Genomic DNA, 23689 nt, shown 5'->3' on the forward strand with positions numbered 1-23689 from the left:
GCTTTTTTGTCCGGTTCCAGTTAGCGAACTCATCGTGGTCTTCACATTTCTTAAAGTTGGAAAAATTTCAAAAGAGAAGGCTATTTGGTGACACGTGAAATTTCTGTAAAATAAAATTTACAGGCACACCCACTCGTGTACCTATCATCGGTGGCTACTCTTGCGCTTCCACAGCAAGGTGAGTAGCCGTGATAGACCCTAAGATGTGCAGACCCTGTTATATTTGCTAAAAAATATTTGTAGACCCCTGCTTTATGAGGTTGATGTGAGGATGGGCCAGGGGCACACAGCACCACAGGGGCCCTGTGAAGTGCATTTTTGCTAACTGGTTCTTGATGGTTCCTGATCCCATCATCTCCCCAGTGGAACAGTTCAGGAGTCTCTTAACCAGTTCTCCTAGCCCTGGTGCTGTAAAGCACTGGATCATTCCACAGCTGCTTCCAAACCTCCAGGGTCTTCTTTGTTTCTTGTGAGATGGACTCTAAGCACCTATGTGCAGGATTGAAGGCCGTAATGATGTGGGAAACAAAGACAAAAGAAAAATTATTAGATGTGTTTAATACTTACAGCCCATCGAGAAGTCCTTGAAACAGGACGAGTGACCTTCCTCTAGGGACTCAACTGCCTCCATGTTGATGTAATACTTTTTCCTAACAGGCAAAAAGCAATCTTAGCCCAACTCCCAGGATCCTGTAAGTCTACTTGAACATATAAAAATTCTTTTGGAAACTTCCTTTATCTCTGCCTGCACCAAGATATATGTTGGTAATTATCCCCCAAGCATAATACCCAGCAATATATCTCTGAAGGGTCTCATGACTCAGATTACTCTTCCCAACAATAGCTAGCCCCCTCAAGGTCCTGGAAACCTTGCTTCAAACATTCCATAGAGACTTACGATGTCCCTAACCCCCTCCCAATCTGAAAGTATATAATCAGCCATTCCTCATAACCCTGGGGCAGCTCTTTCTGCCCACAGGTCTGTCTCCATGGTTTAATAAAGTCACCTTTTGGGTATCCCGGGTGGCTCAGCGGTTTAGCGCCACCTTTGGTCTAGGGCGTGATCCTGGAGACTCGAGATAGAGTCCCACATCCGGCTCCCTGCATGGAGCCTGCCCCTCCCTCTGTCTGTGTCTCAGCCTCTCCCTCTCTCTGTGTCTTTCATGAGTAAATAATTAAAATCTCTAAAAAATAATAATAATAAAGTCACCTTTTTGCACCAAAGATGTCTCAAGAATCCTTTTGTAGCTGTTGGCTTCAAACCCTAAAGTCTTTCCTACATTAGTAAGAACCTGGCCCTTACGAACCTCCTTTTGCAGAATTTCCCACCCACCCTCTCTACCTGTGTGGAACCTCTGTCAGTGCCTGCCCGGCCTGGCTGCTTCCTGGCCCTATGCATCAGCACACACCATTTCCCTTGTCAGAAGTCCTGTTCTGTCTCTTCATTACCCAGAAAACACCTATGCATTCTTCAAAACACAACCTAACTGACTTTCTCAGCCTTCCCACCATCCCCCGTACATCACCTTTTTGTGCTTCATCTCTAACACAAATCCCTGACCTAGAGTCACATCAGTGAACATGTATCAAATGAATGAACATTCAACCAATGACCAAATGAGGAAGTGTGGGAAAGCTAAGAATACGCTGCCAGGGAGTCCATCATTTGCTAGGCTACGTGTCAGGATTAGAATGATGAACAAAACAGGAAAGGCTTTTGCCCTCAGAGAGGCTTCAGTGTTTGCAGAAAGATAGGAATCAAATAATCACACACATAAAATGTAGTTTGAACTGGAACAGATACTTCAAAGAAAAGGTACGAGGTTAATACTTACTATGTTCCAGTTACTGTGGCTGAGTACCAAACCATCCCAAGATTTAGAGGATTAAAATGACATTTATTTGCTTTCCAGTCTGCAATTTGGGCAGCTGGGCAGGGAAAGCTCATCGCTGGCCCTTCAGTGTCTACTGGGTGGTTGGAAGGCTGGGGCTGGAATCTTCTGAGGGTTTACTCACTTACATGTCTGGCAGTTGCTACTGGCTGTAGGTTGAAACTCATGCCATGGCTGTGCCCAGAAGCATCTACCTGTGGTCTCTGCACGCAGCCTTGAAGCAGGAGTGTGAGGTTCTTGTCTCACGGCATTGAAGAATGAGTCTCTTGGACAAAGGAAAGTGAGCAAAGCGATGGAGTTTTATTAAGCAAAGATACAGGAAAAGCTTTCAGGAGTGAGAGGGGTCCCAACAGGGTTGCCAGTGAGGGCTTTTCATCTCTGTCTTTTTATTAGGACTTTACCAGGAAACTTGCCAGTGGTTAGGTCAGTGGTCTGGAACTAGACATGATGCTTACACATCATGTGAGAGTCTTTTGTTTCTTGTGACGTCTGTGATCTATAGATATGTTTTGCTAGGTCTGGTTAATCTTTATAGTTAACTTCTCCTTTGAGGCCTGATTATTTTGTGGTTACTTCCTATTTTCTGTGGCTAGAGTGTAGTTATTAGAAAAACATTTTAGAAAAAAAAGAAAAGAAAAACATTTTAGCCCTAGCAGTTGGGACAGGGGTTCTTATTTTTCTTCCTTATCTCTATTTTTGTTCTGTCCTAAAATAGGATACCTGAAATACCCTTAGAGCCTTGTTGGGACCCCTATTTTTTCCCCTACCTAAAGTCCCATCTTTTCCCACTTCACCCTGAGTGTCATGGCAGCTGGGATTTAAGAATGATTGTCCTGAGAGGAGCGAGCAAGCCAGGTGGAAGCCATATCACCTTTTCTGATCCAGCCTCAGAAGTCACACAGAATCATTTCCATTGTAGTCTTTCCACAGTGGCTATTACAAAGTCCCCTCACCCCAAAATTCAGGGCATCTGGGTGGCACAGTCAGTCAGGGGTCCGACTCCTGATTTTAGCTCAGGTGGTGATCTCAGGGTCGTGAGATGGAGCCCCACATTGGGCTCCACACTCAGCATACAGTTTGCTTGAGATTCTCTCTCCCTCTCCCTGCACCTCCTGCTCATGCTTGCTCTCTCTCTCTCTTAAATCAATCTTAAAAAAAAAAAAAGTCCCTCTCAAATTCAAAAGGGAGGCAAACAGACTCCAGAACTTGGGGAGTGGCTGAGTTCTAGAATAGCATAGGGGACAGGAAATATTGCCACGACCATTTTTGGAAAATACCACCTGCCACCCCAGAGATTTAACCCAGTCTAGCAGGGGATGAGGAAGGCTTCCTGGAGGAGGTGGCATTCTAGATGAGTTCTAAAATGTGTGTAGGCATTCACCATGAAAGTCAGAAGAAACAGCTGTGCAAGGGCCCTGTGATTGGAAGCAATGTGGTGCATTTGAACTTAGAGAGACAGAGACAGAGACACCAGTGTTGCAGGACTGCAGAAGACTCAGGAGGTGGCCGGGGGCGCGGCACGGGGAGGTGCAGGGTAAGTGTGCCGAGGCCAGAAGAGGCAAACCTATCATCCTTATGGGATCAGTTAAAAATTTTGGTCTTGGCATTTAGCACTAATAGAAATCGCGCTTGGGTTTTATGCGAGGAGCTGCTTGAGCAGCTTTGAATTTGGAAGCAAATGCCCTGGCTGCTCTGCAGGGAAGTGATTGGAGGGAAGCCAGGGGTGGGGAGTGCAGGGAGGCTGTTTCATCATTTAGAAGGATGGTGGTGGCTTAGATCAGGAAGGGAGCAGTGGAGGTAGAGAGAAGGAGATGGAAGCGAGCGGTATTCAGAAGGTGAAGCAGAGAGAATGTGGTGCTGGGTAGATGTAGGGGGTGAGGAGGAAGAAAGCCTCGAGGAGTCATGGCTCCCAGCCCAGAAAGGGATTCAGCTCAGTTTCAGCGAATTCCTATAAGAACATCAGCTGAGGTGACCCGAACCCTCTGAGGCCACCAGATGTCTGGATAGTCATTCTCACACCAACGCCTCCTGGCAATCTATTAGTCACCGTCCAGGAGGACCCACTGCATGTGTGGGCTTTTGACATGCCACAGAGTCCTCACTCAATGCCTCCCAGCCTCCAAGGAGTACGATTCTATTCACATTTCAAGAATCACTTTTAGTTTTCCATTCTTTTTACAGATCTCGTGTGATCCAAGGAAGCCCTCACTCATCTGGAGAACAGGAAACCACAAGCCAGTTCCACCTTGGGTTCTTGGGTGTGTACACACGTGTGTGTGTGTGTGTGTGTATGTGTGTAGGCATGCGTTTGTGGACAATAGTACACAAACATCTTTCATTCTTATTTTCATAAAGCATAAAAAATGCTAAGTTTTTTTTCTTTACTGTTTTCATCACTACAGATTAAATTAAAAACCTTAAAGTTGACAGTTTAGATAGGACAACACACATTTTTCCCACCATTTCACAAACTTAATAGCATTATGGTAAGATTCATAGGTAGGTCTTTCTTTGGACAGTATTTTGGCAAGGTGAAAAAGACAAGATCAGAAGATCCTACTTCAAACTAATCTGAGTCTTTTCAGATGGAAAACTTCATGACCCAAATCTCCAGAGTCCAGAATCACATATTGTGGCAGGATTCTAAAACGGGCCCCAAGATTCTCACCCCTGGTTTGTGTATCCCACCATCCTGGAGTGTGAGCAGGACCTGTTAGCATCATGGATGTCACTTTCGCAACTAGGTTACACCACATGGCAAAGGTGAAGGGATTTTGCAAGTGGGCTTAAGGTCCCCTTGAGCTGATTTTGAGTTCACCAGAAGGGAGATTGTTTGGGGTGGGTCTGACCTAATCAGGGACATCTTTTGAAAGACAATCTGGAGGGCAGTGCCTCAAAACAACAGAGAGGTGCGATCCTGCCTGCCTTAAAAGAGAAACCAGCTATGTCGTGAATGCCTGTGGACAGAGGCAGCCTTTAGGAGCTGAGGTCCACAGTCCTACAGCAAAGATTTGCTCAGTTCTGCCAAAAACCTTAATGAGTGTGGAGGAGGGCTGTGAGCCTTTCACTGAGATCCCAGCCTGGCTCGTGAGACCCTGAACAAAGAACCCAGCCACAGGGAGCCTGGACTCACAACCCACAGAAACTGTGAGATGATTCATGGCTATTATAATGCAGCTACTAAGTTTGTGGTACTTTGTTATGCACCAATATATAACTAATACTTTATGAAGTTGTCTTTCGAAAAATATTTACCTTGTGATTATGATGTGTTAAAAAACAAAATTCAACTGAGTAAATGTAAAGATCAAACTGACTTTATTCAATGATTCATGAATTGGGCCGTATCCCGTCTAGCCAACAGACAAGAGCGCGGAGGAGCTGCTTCCAAAAAAATGGAAGGATTTTTTCTTTTTAAAGATTTTATTTACCCATTCATGAAAGACACACAGAGATACAGGCAAAGGGAGAAGCAGGCTCCATGCAGAGAGCCCGACGTGGGACTCAATCCCCGGTCTCCAGGATCAGGCTCTGGGCTGAAGGCAGCGCCAAACTGCTGAGCCACCTGGGCTGCCCAAAATGGAAGGATTTTAGAGACAGAAGGGGGCAAAAAAAGACAGATTATCTTACCTTTCTTTGGGGGATGGAGGGGATCCTTCAGGTGGATTATCTTACTGGTGCTGACCAGGAAATTCTAGGCCGACTGGTTAAGATTACAGTCCTGGGAAGGGCTGAAAGTACCATTAAATTTGGTATTAAGTGTTGGTTTGCTGAAGTGGAACTTAGCACAAGTGACTCTTTCAGACCTGTTGTTTCTTTTTTATTTTATTATTTTTTTAAATATTATTTATTTGACAGAGAGCGAGAGAGAGCACACAAGCAGAGGGAGCAGCAGGCAGATGGAGAGGGAGAAGCAGGCTCCCCACTGAGTGGGGAGCCCAATGTGGGGCTCAATCCCAGGACCCTGGGATCATGACCTGAGCCAAAAGCAGATGCTTCACTGACTGAACCACCCAGGGGCCCCTGTTGTTCCTTTTTTAACAGATGTATCAATGTGTTTTTATCAAGTGTAACTAAGGTACCACTTGATAAAGGGGAGCCTGTACATGTGTTGGGGCATGGGGTATATGGGAAGTCTCTGTACTTTCCACTCAATTTTGCTGTGAAACTAAAACTGCTTTAAAAAGTCTGTTAGGGGGCAGCCCGGGTGGCTCAGCGGTTTAGCACCAACTTCAGCCCAGGGTGTGATCCTGGAGTCCCGGGATCGAGTCCCACATCGGGCTCCCTGCATGGAGCCTACTTCTCCCTCTGCTTGTGTCTCTGCCTCTCCCTCTCTCTCTGTCTCTCATGAATAAATAAATAAAATCTTAAAAGAAAAAAAAGAAGTCCGTTAGGGGAGTGTGGGTGGCTCAGTCAGTTAGGCATCTCACTTTGGCTCAAGTCATGATCTTGGGGTCCTGAGATTGAGCCCCCCACCCCCTTGCTCAGCGAGGAGTCTGCTTATCACTCTCCCTTTGCCCCTCCCCCCACTTGTGCGTGCATGTGCACATTTCTCTCTCTCAAATAGATAAAAATCTTTAAGAAAAAAATCTGTTAATTTTTTTTCCCTTGAATCTAATCAAGGCTTAAGTAAGACCAGGATCAGCATGGGGGCATCTAGGTGGCTCAGTCAGTTAAGCACTTGCATTGAGCTAAGGTCATGATCCTAGGGTCCTGGGATGGGGCTTCCAGCTTCACAGGGAGCCTGCTTCTCCCTCTGCCTCTGCCTGGAGCGCACTCTGCTTGTGCTCTTGCTCTCTCTCTCTGTCAAATAAATAAATAAAATCTCAACAATAACAGCACACTTTGCTGTAAATGGCCAGATTGGCTGTTGGAACCATACATTCTCTGTCACTAATAAAAGCTGCCACAGGTGATATGTAAATGAATGGGCGTGGCCATATTTCAACAAAAATTTATTTACAAAAACAGGTGGCAAGCCTGCAGGCTGTGATTTGCCAACTCCTGCTCTGGAATATAAGATACTAAAGACAAAACAACCACGTGCAACATGTGAACAAATCTTGATTGAGTCCTAGTTTGAAAAAAAAACAACTATAAAAGATGTTCTAGGGATAAATAGGAGCTAATTAGGAAAATTAGGGATGCCTACTAAAAGATATTAAATATTGAATAACAATTGTTAGTTTTCTTTTTTTTTCAATTGTTAATTTTCATAAGTATTTGGTTATTTACAAGAATGACTTTATTCCTGAAAAGATGTCTCCTGATGTAGTTAGATGGTGAGGTGTCTTGATGTCACCAGAGCCAAAATGAGGGTGAGGCAAGTGAGGCAAGTTCACTCAAGTGCAGGGTCAGATCCCAACTTTAATATGTTGATATTTTGTTCATTGTGTATTTTTTATCCATTTGGATTTTTTAAAATATGGTAATAAAATATTACTTTGATTGCTGAGTTTTTTGGTGCACCCTTAAACCTTGTACCTGAGGGGCACCTGCTTGGCTCAGTCAGTTAAATGTCCAACTCCTGATTTTGGCTCAGGTCATGATCTCAGGCTCAGGGATCAATACCTGTGTCAGGCTCCATTCTCAGAGTGGAGCCTGCCTGGGTTTCTATCTCTCCCACTGCTCCTTCCCCAACCCCTGTGCACATACACACACACACACACACACACACACACCCTCTCTCTCTCTCTCTCTCTCTCTCTCTCTCACTCAAAAGAAAAAAAATCCTTGTGCCTGAGATGAGTGCCTCAGTATCCTCACCCCAGTCCTGGCCCTCACTTTGAAATGTTTTAGCCCAAGATTGACAGTGATAGGGCAATTGTTCAATCTTGATGGCAGGCAAATGCATATTCCTTGTCCTCATATTGCAAGTTGGCTATAAATTTGAACATTTTCACGTTGGGATAAGTGAATAAATAAAAAGTCTGTAGACTTTTAAAATAAAGTAAAATTCAACAAAAATAAATTTAAAACCCCCCAAAGCTTTTAGATGCAGAAAACAGATTGGTGGTTACCAGAGGCAGGGGATAGGGACAGTGGGAAAATGGGTGAAGGTGGATGAAATTTACAAGATAAATAAGTCTTGGACATGCCGTGTCCAGCATGGTGACTGTGATTAATAATACTGTATGGTTATATTTGAAACTGGAGGGATCCCTGGGTGGCGCAGCGGTTTAGAGCCTGCCTTTGGCCCAGGGTGCAATCCTGGAGACCCGGGATCAAATCCCACGTCGGGCTCCCGGTGCATGGAGCCTGCTTCTCCCTCTGCCTGTGTCTCTGCCTCTCTCTCTGTGTGTGACTATCATAAATAAATAAAAATTTAAAAAAAAGTTTTAAAAAAGAATTCATAAAAAAATATTTGAAACTGGCTAAGAGAATAGATCTCTCTTTTTTTTTTTTTTTTTTTTTTTTTTGAGAATAGATCTTAAAAGTTCTCATGACAAGGGGCACCTGCCTGGCTCAGCTGGTGGAGCATGTGACTCTTGATCTTGGGCTCATGAGTTCAAGCCCCACAGCCCCACACTGGATGTAAACATTACTTAAATAAATAAATCTTTTTAAAAAATAGAACCGTTTTTTTAAAAAAAGATTGTATTTTGAGAGAGAGGGAGAGAATGAACAGTGGAAAGAGGCAGAGGGAGAGAGAGAGAAGCAGATGCCCCGCTGAGCAGGGAGCCCCATGTGAGGCTCAATCTCAGAACCTAGAGATCTTGATCTGAGCCGAGGGCAGATGCTTCACTGCCTGAACCATCCAGCTGCCCTGAAGTAAATAAAATATTTTTTAAAAAGTTCGTATCATGTTGAAAAATAAATAAATAAAAATAAAATAAAAAGTTCATATCACAAGAATGTGTGGTGTTGGATGTTAACTAGATTTATTGTGGTGATCATTTTGCTAAATATGCAAATTTCAAATTATTATATCATATACCAGAAACTATTATATCTCAATTTTTAAAAATCTCTGGAATTTCATAGAAATTAATTCCTGCTGCGACTAGAAAGATGTATATTCCAATCACCTTGGGACATTCCAGTTTTTTTAGCTGTCCAGGAGTAATCTTTTATTTTTTTTATTTTTATTTTTTAAAATATTTTATTTATTCACTCATGAGAGACACAGAGAGGCAGAGACACAGGCAGAGGGAGAAGCAGGCTCCAGGCAGGGCGCCCGACGTGGGACTCGATCCTGGATCTCCAGGATCACACCCTGGACCAAAGATGGCCAAGCTAAACCGCTGAGTCACCCGGGCTGCCCCAGGAGTAATCTTTTAAAGTAATGCCTTTATCTCTCAAAAGTGTCCCAGTTTGGATGCTATGTTATGTGGTCCTGCTTAGCATAAGAGAGCAAGGTGGGAATTGCAGTACCCTTGCTTTCATCCTGGCTCCACCATGGCTGGAGGACCTCTGATAAATCACACTTCCTTAAAGTCCAGTGCTTGTCAAACATTCATAGCAATCAAACTCTTTCTCAAATGAAATTTCACTGCAAAAACCCCAATATAACAACAATTTAGAGTAGCATTTTATTAGTAAAATTTCTCTCCTACATTTAAAGTAGTATTTACATAAAAGCAATGGATTCTCACTGAGGCTGTTGAGATGGACATACACATTTTAAACCCGAAGTTGTAGCTGAAATCATACTCTGTCACAACATCCACTTTATTTCTGCATTGGGTAAAACCTCTGGTTCACATAAGTGGTGGCAAAGAGTAGCTTTCTTCAAGGGCTCCCATTAAAATCTTAGTTAAACAGAGATGGCAGGAGAATCCTAAGTTAGTTACCTTCAACACCTTAAAACCTGCTGCCTAACCCAGCTGAGCATGCACCTTAAAATGACAGTTTAAAATATTTTTTTCAGAATGGAATTTGATGCTAACATCTGCAAAACTGCTGAAGCCCTCCTTGTAACCCTAGTTTGGGAAATGACTGGTGTAAGACAGTCAATAGGGTCACATCTAGCTTAAAAGCCTCTGTTCCTAAGGTTGTTTTTTTGGAAACTGCCTGGAATCCAACAGAGGGGAGACGGATTAGCACCTTAAAGTTTGGACTTTTCTATCTTTATAGCAAAAGCCCCAGAAGCAAGTGAGACTTTTGGAAGGCTGCAGGCATAGAAGCAAGATCCATTGCTTATAACAACAGGAAGCTCTGGCACCAGTGAGCTGCTTTCCCCATGGCCATTCTGGGGTAGCATCAGGTTGCCTGTAACCACCCAAAGCAGAGCATGCATCCTTCACATGACCCATCATCTCCATCATTCTCTGCTGCTCACCCAAGTGTGCATGGCAATCATCTAGATTACTCATTGGCCCCCGTGGGCATTTGAGTGTGTCACCTGTGGAACAAATGGTCATGTTTCTGAGACTGAAATTTGGAGGGAGGTGATCCAACAGGATTGGGACAGGGTGTCTCCTGGCTCTTTTTTCCAAGGGCTCTTGCACCTCAGGCTTGTAAGCTTGAGCAAATCACAGCTACCTACCAAGCCTCGGTTTCCTTGTCTGTAAAATGGATGCAGAAACTCTTGCCCTCCCTGAAGTATGGGCTGTGATAAGGATCAGAGAATAGCACCTGATGCTTTATAAATGACAAAGCTCTGTGGTTTGGTCAGTCTCACATTCCTCCATCCTCCCTTTGCCTTACTCCAGCACCCCAGTTCCCCTCCTGAGATTAGCCTCTCCCATTCTCAGCAACATGGGTGGGTGGCATTGACTCCATCTTCAGTCCTGGTGGGCACTGGGTCAGCCTGGACAATCAAAGCATTTGCCCAGAGACAAATGTATGAGCCCACTGGAACCAGGGCCAGCCCTTTGGTTCAGTCTGTTGACAAGGGGGAAAGTCTCTTTTCTACTGAACTTGGCTGTCATGTTGCTAACCTGGGGGTAGCCAGTCTTTGACGGCACCCAACAAGGAGAGAAGACTGGAAAAGTGGTGAGAAACAGGGTCTGAGTCATATAATCTGAGGCTTTGGGGTCCAGAAGCACATCAACACATACACTCTCTTTGCTTCAGCTAGATTGAATGGGGCTAACTCACTGGAGTCCCATGCCCCTACTGGAGGGTTCTACACTAGCAGGCAGACTTGTGAGCGTTTGTTCGATTTACGTTCATTTCCCTGGGCACTTGCCGATCTCGAGTCCTGGAGTGCTCCTGCAGCTGCTGCCAGCTCTTCTCTCTGCCTGGATTTGACCTTCCACACTGCCTTCTTGAAGTTCTTGAGAGGATCTTGCTGTGAGACTCTCGATGAAGGGCACTGGAAACGCTCGCGGATCAGGTAGCCATGTCTAGTGGGGGCAATGAAGCCATTCGAAGTTGGGATGATCCTGTTCACCACAGCATGGACAAACTGGACAGCCAGCAGGGTGCCTTTCAGGGGTGGAAGGCAGGGCACAAATGAGAAAGTGGGAACCACAGGGATCCAATCTCACCCACTTGAGAGTTGGCTGCATGGGGTCAGATTCTTGCTGTGTTCCTTACTAGCTTAGGCACAACATCTAAGGTCTTGGAGTCCCTCTTCTTCATCAGCAGTATGAGAATGATAACTGAACCCAGTTGCGGAGAGGAATTCTAAGATTTGAAGGGGTCACATATGTTAGGTGCTTTAATATCTGTTTCAGCCCAGTGTGAGCTCAGTAAATATTATCAGTGCAGGAGAAAGAGGAAGAGAGGTTGTGAACCTGCTTAGGATGGGCTTTTAAGGCCACCATCCACAAATCTCAGTTTCTGAGCCATCTGTGACTTTATGTCAGCCGTCTTTGCCACAAAGTATTAGACTACAATATATTTGATTGCATTGGGTTTGATTACAGTGCATTCATATCTATGTGGTCTCCATTCACTCACTTGCTATGTGACCTTAGACAAATCTCTTAACTTCCCTGGACTTCAGCTTCTACATTTTGGCACCTACCCCCTACCAGTGTTATAAGGGTTCCTTTCTCTTTAGTAGACTATATAGGAGGATGACAAAGGTGATGATGGGGACCAGGTGGACCAGCTGCAAACCACTGCCTACCAGTTACTCATTGTGTGACCTTGGGCAAATCACCCCATCCTCAAAGCTTCAATCTGTGCTCTGTAAAATGAGGTGGCTGTCAAGAGAAATAGCTCAATGACAGTACCTGGTACATAAGAAATATTCACTGTCATTAATATGCTTTTAGGGTAGTCCTAAACAGACCAAGAGATGTGGCATGTTCAAAACAGTTGGTCTTGCATTTACAGGGCCTGGGCCAAGAGAAAGAATCAAGGCCCATATCCTATAAGGCAAAATATGTAAATATTGCAAATCTAGCTAATAAATGAAATATGCTATATCCTCCTACACTGATGGATGTACCTTTGGAACCACCCGGAAAGTCCTGTTTGGGTGGAGAATTGTCAGGCTTCTTAGTTCCATTATGGAATGTAATGGGATGGGAGAGCCAGTCCCCAGCTCTTTGCAGCTTGGCCTCCTTCTCTTCCCATACCCAGCTCTATTCTGCACTCCTAAGGACTCATGAATATACATGCAAACATGAGCCTACCCAGCTCATGCAACCAGACTCCATGCTTATCACCCCATGGCCACCCCTTAAGTCTAGAGGAGCTCATACTAGGGGGCACAGTCCACCCATAGAAGGACGGGCTTGGGGAAGAGGCCTGCTCAGGCCCTAAAAGAAGGCACCATCCCAGGTGGGGAGAATGTTTTGGAGTTCCGGGTATCCATAAAATGGGTCTAGAAGAGGAGATGTAGCTCCAGCAGGGAGAGGGGGGGACCTCTTGACCTGCAGACACCTCTCTAAGCAGAGGGACCCAGCAAGGGGGAACCCGAGCAGGGCCCTCTGACACCCAGAGCCTGTCACCAGGCCTTCTTTTCCAGATCTAAGCTCAATATTGCCCTCAAAGCAAAATGACTCACCATCCAGCACACTCCAGACAATGATGGAGCGATCCTTCAAGCCCGCATACACATACTTGTCATCCTTGGAGAAGCAGACACACTGGACTCCTCTACAGTAAGAATTCTGTAGAAAAAGACAAAGTGAGCTGGAGTTCAAACCGAGACACCCAGGAAACCCATAGCAAGACATTTGTTTTGGAAGCCAGGCATGTAAGCCCCCATGGGGACAGCTCCAACAAAACCCTGGAGAAATGGGTATATTCCATCACCAATATTCCCAGGACCAAAATACATTTTCATAGGGATTGGACTTAGAGGTTTGCAGACAGTTTGCATTGGAGTGCAAGAATTATTGGATTTAATTTCTTAAGTGACCTTGATGCTACAAGCATTAGCTATCATGGTCTTTAATTAAAGGCTATATGCTAAATGCAGTATGGCATCCTAGATGGGATCCTGGACCAGGAAAAGGAAATTCATTGTAAAACTATGACCCCAAAGAAGCTGGTAGCTTAGTTAACAATACTGTCCAAGTGGTAATTTCTTAGTCTTGAAAAATGTACTCTAGTTACATAAGATATTAACATCGGGGAAGCTGGATGAGGAAGAGGTAGAGGAGAACCTTTGTACTATCTTCATGACTTCTCTGTAGATCTAAAAATCATTCAAAAATTAAGTTTATTTAAAAATAAAAGTGAGGGGGGTGCCTGGGTGGTTCAGTCAGTTAAGTGTCTGACTCTTGATTTCAGCTCAGGTCTTGATCTCACGGTCTTGAGTTTGAGCCCCACCTGGGGCTCCATGCTGGGTGTGGAGCCTACTTATAAATAAATAAATAAATAAATAAATAAAGAAAGAAAGAAAGAAAGAAAGAAAGAAAGAAAGAAAGAAACAAAAAGCTAGATGTGTTTAACTGCTATGGTGACATTTCCCATCTCAACATGACAAAAGATTACTAACAGTCCAGCCTTATTATAGTAGCTTCATAAAAGTAAAGGTCAGATGGTACAAAGGCCTTTTAAGGTCAAACCACACATACTCTCTTAATTACAAGATCATCTCCCTATGTTTATGAATAATTTTTACATCTTGCAACCAAAAGTATAGCCTTTGTTCCCCATCTGAAAAACTGGAATAATAACACCAACTTTACAAGGCAGTTATGAGGATTAAACTATAGAATGATGGTTTAATATGCATCTTAATATAATACATAATATGAATATATGAATATATTTATCACAGCCCTTAATTATACTGATACAAAAAACCCGTAACAGCTCCTTATGAGATGGGCAGTGTGGACCGGAGCCACGTTTTATGTTAAGGAGTCCGTTGCCAGTTTCCATCTTCAGAAACTTCACAGCTACTGTTCCTTCTGCCTAGAATTCTCTTCCACCAGACTTATTTGACCTTTTTTTAAAGCTTATTTACTTATAATCTCTACACCCAACATGGAGCTCGAACTCACAACCCTGAGATCAAGAGTTGCATGCTCTTCTGACTCAGCCAGCCGGGCACCCCCAGACTTATTTGACCTTCCTAAATGGCAGCCCTTGCCACTCTACCCCATTTCCCTTGCCTTATCTTTTCTCAAAGCTCTTATTGCTCCACAGCCCATCATATATTTGCTGCTTTGTTTTTAGTTTTTAAATTAAATTTAATTTTTAAAAAGATTTTATTTACTTATTTGAGAGAGAGAGAGAGAGAGTATGAGCAGAGAGGAGGGGCAGAGGGAGAAGCAGACTCCACCACTGAGCATGGAGCCCGATGTGGGGCTTGATCCCAAGACCCTGAGATCATGACCTAAGCCAAAGGCAGATGCTTAAGGGACTGAGCCACGCAGGTGCCATGCTGTTTCATTTTATTCTACAAATATTTATTGAGCCCTGAGGACATGTCAGGAGCTCTCTTAGGGATGGGGGCCACCTCAGCAAGCAAAACACAGAAAGATCCTGCCCACACAGAGCTCACACTGTGTTCCTTCTGAGAACGTGGCTCTAAGAGGTGGGGCAGCGTGTGCCCTGGCCACAGCTAGAAAGGGGCCTGGCACACACTAGGCAATCAAAACTGTTAGGCACAAGAACAGCCATCAGGATTAGGGTAAGAAGGGTGAGACAGGGGCATACCAATGCAGGATTTGATCCTGTCTTTATTTAAAATGATATTCTGGGGGCACCTGGATGGCTCAGTTGGTTGGGCATCTGGTCATGATCTCAGGGTCCCGGGATTGAACCTGCTGTTGTTGGACTCCCTGCTCAGCAGGGAGTCTGCTTCTCCTTTTCCCTCTGCCCCTCCTCCCTGCTCACTCTCTCTCCCTCTCTCAAATAAATAAAATCTTTTATAAAAATGATATTTTGTTCTTTGTGGATTTTTTTGCATTTGTTTCAATTTTTGTAAACGTTGCATTAAAATAGCGTCTCCTGGGCACCTGGGTGACTCACTTGATTGGGTGCCTGCCTTCAGCTTGGGTCGTGATCTCGGGATCCCGGGATCGAGCCCACATGGAGCTCCCTGCTCGATGGGGAGCCTGCTTCTCCCTCTCCCTGAGCGCCCCACACACACACTTTGTGCTCATGCTTTCTTTCTAATAAATAAAAGTGTTTTAAAAAAATAATAAAATAGCATCTCCCTTGATTGCTGAGTTTTTTGGCTGCCCCTTAAACTTTGCTCCCAAGGCAAGTGTCTCTCACTGGCCTCACCCCACTCTCAACCCTGGCAATGGCACATGTTGTGCACTTAACACAGGACATTTGTCATCAGCTTTCTAACGCCAGGACCTGGCATCAGGTGGTATGTGGGCCACGCACCGTGTAGCTCATCTGGAACCTCCACTTGCAGGCCTGCAGGTCCCAGAGACACAGCAGGGCTTCCTCGGACCCGCTGACAGCCAGCTGCTCCTTGTGGCTGACCTGCATGCAGGTGACCTGGCTCCCGTGGGCCTCCAGAGGGAACACTTTGGAATTCGCACACTCGTAAAGAAAGAGGTCACCGTTGGTCATGCCGTAGATCACGCGGTAGTCAGCCAGAACGGCCACACTGGAGATGGCCTCAGGCAGCTGGGTATAGAAGGTGTATGTTGGCCCATCAATAACCGGACAGGGATCCCCGGGACTGATGTCCAGCACAAGGACAATGCTGTCATAGGCGATGGCCAGGCGCTCCTCGCCTTTACTGAGGGCCATGCAGTTGATGGCTTTCCGGGCCTCGGGAGGGGGGATGCACATCACATCCTGTCTGGAATTCAGGGGAAACACCAGGACAACCCCTGAAACGAGGCCGGTGAAAAGGAGATTGGCCTGCTGGGCAACCTCCAGACACCTGACCTCATTGGAGGTGTCCAGGGCATCTTGTTCCTCGCCTGCCACGGAGAGAAGACCACATTAAGAACAGCTCAGAGGAATGCTTGTGCCACAGTTTTCCTAGTTTTAAGGATTTTAAAAACCACTTTCATCATCCATACTCCCCAGCCGGTTCACTGCAAGTTCCCCTGCTTGCACACCTGCCCTCCTATCTTCTCACCTCCCTGCCTCACACCTTCCAATGACTTTCCGCTCCCCATCGACACAAATGGACAGACGCACATGCATGACCTCTCATCCCAGACCTTTCCTTTGCAAACGTCGGTCAAGGGTCAGAGAGTAAATATCTTTGCCTTGCAGGCTGTATACTCCCCGCTGCCAAGCTTTTGCTGCATGGTTGTGCCCCCACCCCCCGTCCCAACCCTGCCACAGACAGTAAACAAATAGGTGTGCCAAATCTGGTCGGCTTTAGTTGGTGGCTTCCATTGGTGGGCTTCTAGCTCATTCCCCTCCATCCCCTGTATCTTTGTGCCTGGCTTTGCCCCCCATCTAGCAGGCAAGCACCTCAAACATTGTAACCTCACCCATCTTGCAGCCGACACTAACCAAACAGCTGCCAAATCCATGAATGCAGGGACTTGACAGTGAATCTCTTTTCTCATATTATTTTATCAGTAACAAGGAATTTCTGTTCCTCCATTTGCCCCACAGAGATTACAGCAAACACAGTTGGAGATGTGCCCAGATCCCCTTTACCGGCCAGGGCGCCCAGCCTCAAGGGTGCCCACTGCCCTCAGGTGAAGGGAACCCCTCATCTCAAAATGCTGGGGCTGTGCCCACCACCCAGAATGGCCTGTAGCCGGTGACCGCCCGATAATGGGAATATAAAAGACTGGCCCTCTCTCTTCAGCATGGAGCTCTGAGGTGCAATCTGTCCCCCGTGGGGCCAGGCTGAGCCCACCTCTTCGCTGCTTCAGTCCCTCTCCTGCCCCTGCCTGCTTCCCTCACTCCCTCTTCGGTTTCTGCAGGAGCTCCCCACAACCCACCCCTTGTGCAAATAGCCCCGACACATGCCCTGCTTCCAGGAAACCTGCCCTAAAACAGGGATTAACAACCAGCTGGTCGGTGACCCACATGCTGGAAATTTATAAAATCAAGTCCTGATTTCTATTAGCCAGTTTCAACCTGACCCGAGTTATGGGGGTGTTATGGACTGAATGTGTCCCCCTAAATTCACATGTCAAAATCCTAACTCCCTATCCTGATGGTGTTGGGAGGTGATTGGGTCGTGAGGGCAGAGCCCCCACAATGGGATTAGTGCCCTTATGGAAGTGGCAGGGGAGCTTGCTTCCTTCTCTGTGCTCCTGCGAAGATGTGATGAGCAAGTGACCATCTGCAACCGGGGAGCCGGCTGTCACGAGACACTGGTCTGCTGGTGCCTCGGCCTTGGCCTTCCCAGCCTCCAGAACTGTAAGAAATAAATGCCTATTGTTGAAACCACCCGGCCTACGGTGTTTGGTTATAGCAGCCCATGCAGACCAAGACACGGGCTTTGGCTCTTACACATGCTTCTGTCTTACAGACCTTCTGCAGAGTCCCAAATGGTAACTTTGTTCTTGTCTCCGATTTTGGGGAAGTAAACGTAGCTTCCATTGTGTGACACAGCAGTGAGGCCAGTACGATCCAGAAATGGGGTGCAGGCCCTCGGCTTCTGAATGTAAGTGAGATCCCAGACTTTCAAAGATGAGGACTGCTGAGAAGCAGATGCCACCAGGGCCCCAGCCCAGGCCAGCAGGCTCACGGGGGCTCCGACACCTTCCAGGATGTCCAGCAGGGTCCCCTGCTCCGACAGGCTCCACACCTGAGGATGGACAGAGGGCCGGAGCTGACTTCTTCCTTACACTGTCATAGCTCAGAAATATGCATAGACTATTTGTCCACCTTAGGTGGATTCTCAGGCTGCAGTATAAGGGCTTTCACCGGCCCCTGAAACTTCCCCACACCTCACCAAGCCACTACCACAGCAATTCTCAAAGTGTGATCCAGGCAACCCCTGGAGGGTATTTTCAGGAAGGCTTGCAAAGGCAAAACTGTTTTCATAATAATTCAAGAAGTTATTTGCCTTTTCTACTCCTTTCCTCTCATGAGTGAGCACTGAGGCTTTCCAGAAGCTACAGGATATGTGATATCACAACAGGTAGGAGAATGCAGAATCGAATATGAGTGAGAAGCCAATTATCTTCTATTAAGCCAGACATGAAAGAGGTTTGTCCAAATGTGCAACAGTGACACTCTTTTCATGAGTTTTTTCTTTGTTTGTCTATATTGGAAACTATAGCTATTTTCATAGAAGTCTGTTATCTGTATTTTTAGATTTCCTCATTTCTAATTTTTAATATGGTAATTACCAATAAAGAGTAACTGCAACATGGGGTCCTAGATTAGATCCTGGAATAAAGAAAAAAAAAGACATTGATGGGACAGCTGGTGAAATGAGAACAGAGTCTGCAGATCAGTTAATAGCATTGTCCTCACATAAATTTTTTAGTTTGGATAAAGAGTTCTGGTGACATGAGATGTTAGTATTGAGCAAGCTAGGTGAAGAATAGATATATATGCAGGTTCTCTGTGCTTCTTTGGCAACTCTTTTGTAAATCCGAGAACTATTCCAAGATAAATCATTTGTTAAAAATATGTAAATCAAATTGATATAACCGACATAAATGAAAGCTCATTGGGGTCCTCAATAATCTTTAAGAATATACAGAGGTCCTAAGGTCAGAATGCTGGAAAATCGCTACCTTTTTTTTTTTTTTTTTTTTTTTGGAGAGAGAGTGAAAGAAGAAGAGCAACTGTGCACTTGCATGCAAGTATGAGGTGCTGGGGAGGGGCAAGGGAAGAGAGAGAATCCTCAAGCAGACTCCCTGCTGAATATAGAGCCCCACATGGGGTTTGATCTCAAGACCCCAAGATCATGACCTGAGCTGAAATGAAGAGTCAGATGCTTAACTGACTGAGCCACCCAGGCGCTCTAAGAACCACTATTTTATTTTATTATGTGCTTCTCTCACCAGTGTGAAAACTTTGAGCTCAATGGGAATCTTCCTCCACTTCCCCCTAGCCCTGCCCCACTCTGAAGGCCAAGATCCTCCCAGTTTTTCAGGTACAGTGGGAATGCTACATCCTTTGTTGGACATTTTGATAATTCCCGTCCCTCCCGCTCCCCCACCACATCTGTCGCTGGCTCTCAGGAGATCCCTCCCCCACATCCTCCCAATGACCAGCCTTGTTTTGCTGCACTCATTTTTTGTGAGTCTTTAGATTTCAAAGCCAAAAGCCCCCTAAAGAATCATACTTTCTATTCCAGAGGTGAGAATGACTCCTCACCTGGATGAGTGCATCGCGGGACGCAGTGACAATCAGATTGTTCTCAGGACCAAAACCAGCTATCTCCACGGTGTCCTCATGTTCAAGGTCGGTGGCCATAAATCGATGAAACCCCTGCGAGTCTGCCAAGAATATCCGCACGGATCTGCCAAACCCTGAAATGGAAGGGATGGGATTATCCCTTTCATTCTTGGAGGAGCTTGAGGGTAATTCAGTTTAGTCAACAAAGATTTTTTTGAGCTCCTTCTACGTGGAGGTAGAAAGAATACAGTGGCGAACAAGAGAGACATCCTCACCACCCTATAGTTGCAGGGAGGGAGCAACTGACCACAAGTGATTAATAATCTCAAAGAAAACAGCAAAGTTGTTTATTATCACAAGACTATTAGTTTCCAGGGGGGAAATGGGTGGTTGAGCATCTGCCTTCGGCTCAGGGCATGATTCTGGGGTCCTGGGATCGAGTCCTGCATCAGGCTCCTGCTTCTCCCTCTGCTTGTATCTCTGCCTCTCTCTGTGTCTTTTATGAATAAATAAATAAATAAATTTTTTTAAAGACTTAGTTTCCAGAGGGCTGGACTGCCTGTTTGGGCTGCTCATGGCATCCCAGAACCCATCACAAAGCTGGACATAAGGTAGATATATTTTGAAGATGGAAGGAAGGATAGGAGGGAGGGAGGACGGGAGGGAGGCAGATAGGAAGGAAAAGAAAGCAGTTGCAATCTGTGATAAGGACAATGAAGTCAGAGGACTGGGTGCCAAGAGGAAAAAAGGGATTCTTCTTGGGGTGTCTGTATGGCTTGGTTGATTAAATATCCTACTCTTGATTTCAACTCATGATCTCAGGGTCGTGAGATAGAGCCCTGCATTGGGTTCCATGCTGGGTGTGGAAGCTATTTAAGATTCTCTCTCTTCCTCTCCCTCTGACCCCAGCCCCTGCTGGCTCGTGTGTGCATATGTGTGCCCTCTCTCCCTAAAAAAAAAAAAAAAGGATTCTTCCCTAGAGTCTTTAGAGAAAGCATGACCCTGCCCACATCTTGGTTTTGGACTTCTGGCCTCTAGAACTGTGAGAGAAGAGATTTCTATTGTTCTATTGTGTTAGAGCCACCACATTTGTGTGGTTGTTTGTTACAGCAACCACAGGACATTTGAGCAGACATTTGAGAGGAGGGCAGGCCCTGGAGAGTAAGAACAGCATGGGATGACCAGGAGGTAGGAAAAGCCTGTATACATCTCAGGAGCTACACAGAGGACAATGTGGCTGGAGCGGAATGAAGGAGCCAGAGACAAGAGTCGGGAGGGCGGAGGCCTTGATTTAGCAACAAAACAAACAAAACGAAACAAAAAACCCAACAGGACAATTCAATTAAATTTGAATTACAGATGAACAGGAAAATTGTTATTAGTATAAGTATATCCCAAATATAGCATGGGATATATTTATACTAAAAAGTTGATCTGTTGTTTCTCTGAAATTTAACTGGGCCTTCTGTATTTTCCCTGGCACCCCACCCAAGGCAACTTGCTCATTTGTGTTCCAAATATGGGCTGGGTGAATGCTTTGTTAAGAGGACCCTGGCAGTGCAGGAAAGTGCAGATTATGCAGCTCGTCCTGGGGGTGATGGTGCGGGACTCTGTGCCATGCACCTGCCCTGCACCATCTCAGCTCAGTTTTCTGGAAACCCCTGAATTAAGTCAGTGCAGTAGAAGCTGGGGCTGAGAGTCCATCTTCTTGCCTCTCCAGGCCCTCCTCCATGGAATTATTTTACCGAACCCTCCTTGAGCCTGAGGCTCACATAGAAGGATGTTACAGGCAATGGATCAAGTCCATCAGGATATCTGCATTCCGTTCTTGTGCGCTAAGGGCTTAACTCAGCAGGCCTGAGTTGTCCACGTCCTGCACATGAATGGTTTGGCCCTGGCCTGGCTCCTGAGAGGTGTCCTCTAAGCCCCTGGAATGTCTTGGTTGATCAAAGTGTCCTGGTTTCCTGAGGCCTAGGGCCACATGGGTCGGCCTCTGCTCACATACGATTTAGGGTGGGAGCTTTGGGACCACACTCAGAGTAGGCTTGGCCTCAGGGGGCGTTGGGGACCGAGGTCAGCTGTGCAGATGGTCAGCTGTGTCCACACAACCAACCCCCAGTAAAAATCCTGGACACCAAGGCTGGGTGAGCTCCCCTGGTTGGCAGATCATTGTCGTCACATGCACTGTTGCTGAGAGAAACGCTGTCCACGTGGCTCCACAGGGAGGGGCCACCTGGAAGCTCATGCCTGGTGTCACCTGGACTCAGCCCCACGCTTCTCTACACCTCACTGATCTTCATCTGTATCCTTTTGCTATGGTAAACTGTGAGCATGTGCCTGAGGTCTCTGAGCCCTGGCAAATCATCAAACCTGATGGAAATCTTGGGGACCCTTGAGACACAATTCTGTTTATGACACTTGAAAGAAATCCCTGCCTGATCTTAGCTAAGTCGGGATGTGGGTCCATCTCCCGAGCAACAGGTGGGTTCCCAAAAATGTGGATGGGGAACCTGTTCAGGCTCCTCCTCACTGGATGCTGGACATAGCCACACCTGAGACCCACCGTGATAAGGTTCTAGGTCACTGAGGTCCTCCGTGCCTTTGGCCTTGGTCCTGATTCTACGTTGTACCCCTACCCTTTGTTTCTCTTTCTTCTCTCATTCCTATTTCCCATGCTACCTTTCACACATACTTCTGCCACCTGAAATTTTTTTGGAAACAGGATGGAAGATGCATTATCGATAAGTCATTAGAAGGTAAGTGTTTATTTATTAGACCTGTGCTCCCCATGTAGGTATGGTCACCATGAGCCACATGTGGCTCTTACTGTTGTTGGGCCAATTTGAAATGAGCGGTTAGTGTAAAACACGTGCCAAATTTCATATCCTCCGCACAAGAATTTTCCAAAATGTGAAGTACACCATTAATAATTTTTATATAGATTTCATGCTGAATTTTTGGATGTATTGGATTAAACAAGATATATTAACACGAATGACACCTGATGTCTTTTTGTCTTTTAAAACAGGGTCATGAGAACGTTTAGTTATAAACATGGCTCACATTTGTGTTTGTGGTTTGCCCTACTGGCCAGCACTTGATCCCTGGAAATGGCTTTATAAAAATCAGGCTGATTTTTAAGGCAGTGAAAATACCCTATCTGAGATTATGGTGGTGGATATATGTCCACCACATCTATCCAAACCCACAGAGTGAACTATAAGGTAAGCTATGGACTCTGGGTGATGACATGTGGATGAAGGTTCATAATTTATAGCAAACGACCACCCTGGTGGGAGGTGTTGATATTGAAGGAGGCTGAGGCTGTGAGTGTAGCGGGGAGGAGGTATATGGGAAATCTCTGTACTTTCTGCTCAATTTGGCTGTGATCTTTAAAAAAAAAAAATTATTTAAGTAATTTCTACACCCAAGGCGGGGCTCAAACTTACAATCCTGAGATCAAGAGTCACACACTACTCTGATCAAATCAGCCAGGTGCCCTGAAAAATTGATCTTTAAAAAATAGTCTTTAAAAAAAAAAAACAAAAACCAAGCTGTGAAGTAACTCTTGGTTACCTCCTAGGAAGCCTTCCCTAACTGCTTCAGAATAAAGAGGAGAACCCTGTCACACCCTTTCATAACCCCTGATTCTTGTCTGGTCATAGCACCAACCACTCTTCCTTGTGGCTACTTTATTGTCTGCTAGCCTAGAAGCCCCTGAAAGCAGGGATTGTGTGGGCTGGCTTGCCCCTGGGTGCACCCCATCCTCTCACATGCACCCCTCAATCCCTGTAACTGTCTGGCAGGGGAAACCACCCTCATCCCCCTCCAATGAACTGGAAGCCCAGAAAGGTTAGGAGATTTGCCCAGAATAGGGGTTGGCAAGCTACAGCCCGTGGGCCGAAACTGGCCCGCCATCTATTTTTGTATGACCAGTGAGCTCAGAAGAGTTTTACCATTTTTAAATAGTTGAAAAAAATAGAAATAAGATTCTTGTTTTGTGACATGTGAACATGATATGAGATCCAAATTCTGGCCTCCATAAACCAAGTGTGATTGGCACACCCACTTGAGGTATCATCTGTGGCAGCTTTCACTTTACAGGGGCAGGCTTGATTTGTGGCGACAGAGATCACTGGGTCTGCAGTCACAGGTGTGCACTGTGTGGCCCTCTGCAGAAAAGGTTTACCAGCCGCTGGTCT

General features: G+C 45.6%; 2 protein-coding genes across 2 annotated transcripts in view; both read right to left on the reverse strand.

The window, feature by feature from the left end:
* Positions 1–2214, reverse strand: part of SIN3B (SIN3 transcription regulator family member B) — a 40441-nt gene extending 38227 nt beyond the window's left edge. Inside the window, exons 1-2 of the mRNA XM_038566950.1 lie at positions 2021–2214; positions 568–650 (exon numbers count right to left, since the gene is read on the reverse strand). The gene's annotated coding sequence lies outside the window, so the exon portion shown is untranslated. The remainder of the gene's footprint in view (positions 1–567; positions 651–2020) is intronic.
* A 7187-nt stretch (positions 2215–9401) lies between these two features.
* NWD1 (NACHT and WD repeat domain containing 1) overlaps positions 9402–23689 on the reverse strand; it is a 65795-nt gene continuing 51507 nt past the window's right edge. The window contains 5 exon segments of the mRNA XM_038566948.1: positions 9402–11264; positions 12799–12904; positions 15588–16138; positions 17664–17940; positions 19467–19621. Of these exon segments, the coding sequence (XP_038422876.1) occupies positions 10963–11264; positions 12799–12904; positions 15588–16138; positions 17664–17940; positions 19467–19621 (1391 nt within the window). The 3' untranslated portion in view covers positions 9402–10962.

This window comes from Canis lupus, chromosome 20 (genome assembly GCF_011100685.1).
Source record: "Canis lupus familiaris isolate Mischka breed German Shepherd chromosome 20, alternate assembly UU_Cfam_GSD_1.0, whole genome shotgun sequence".
Taxonomy (NCBI): Eukaryota; Metazoa; Chordata; class Mammalia; order Carnivora; family Canidae; genus Canis; species Canis lupus.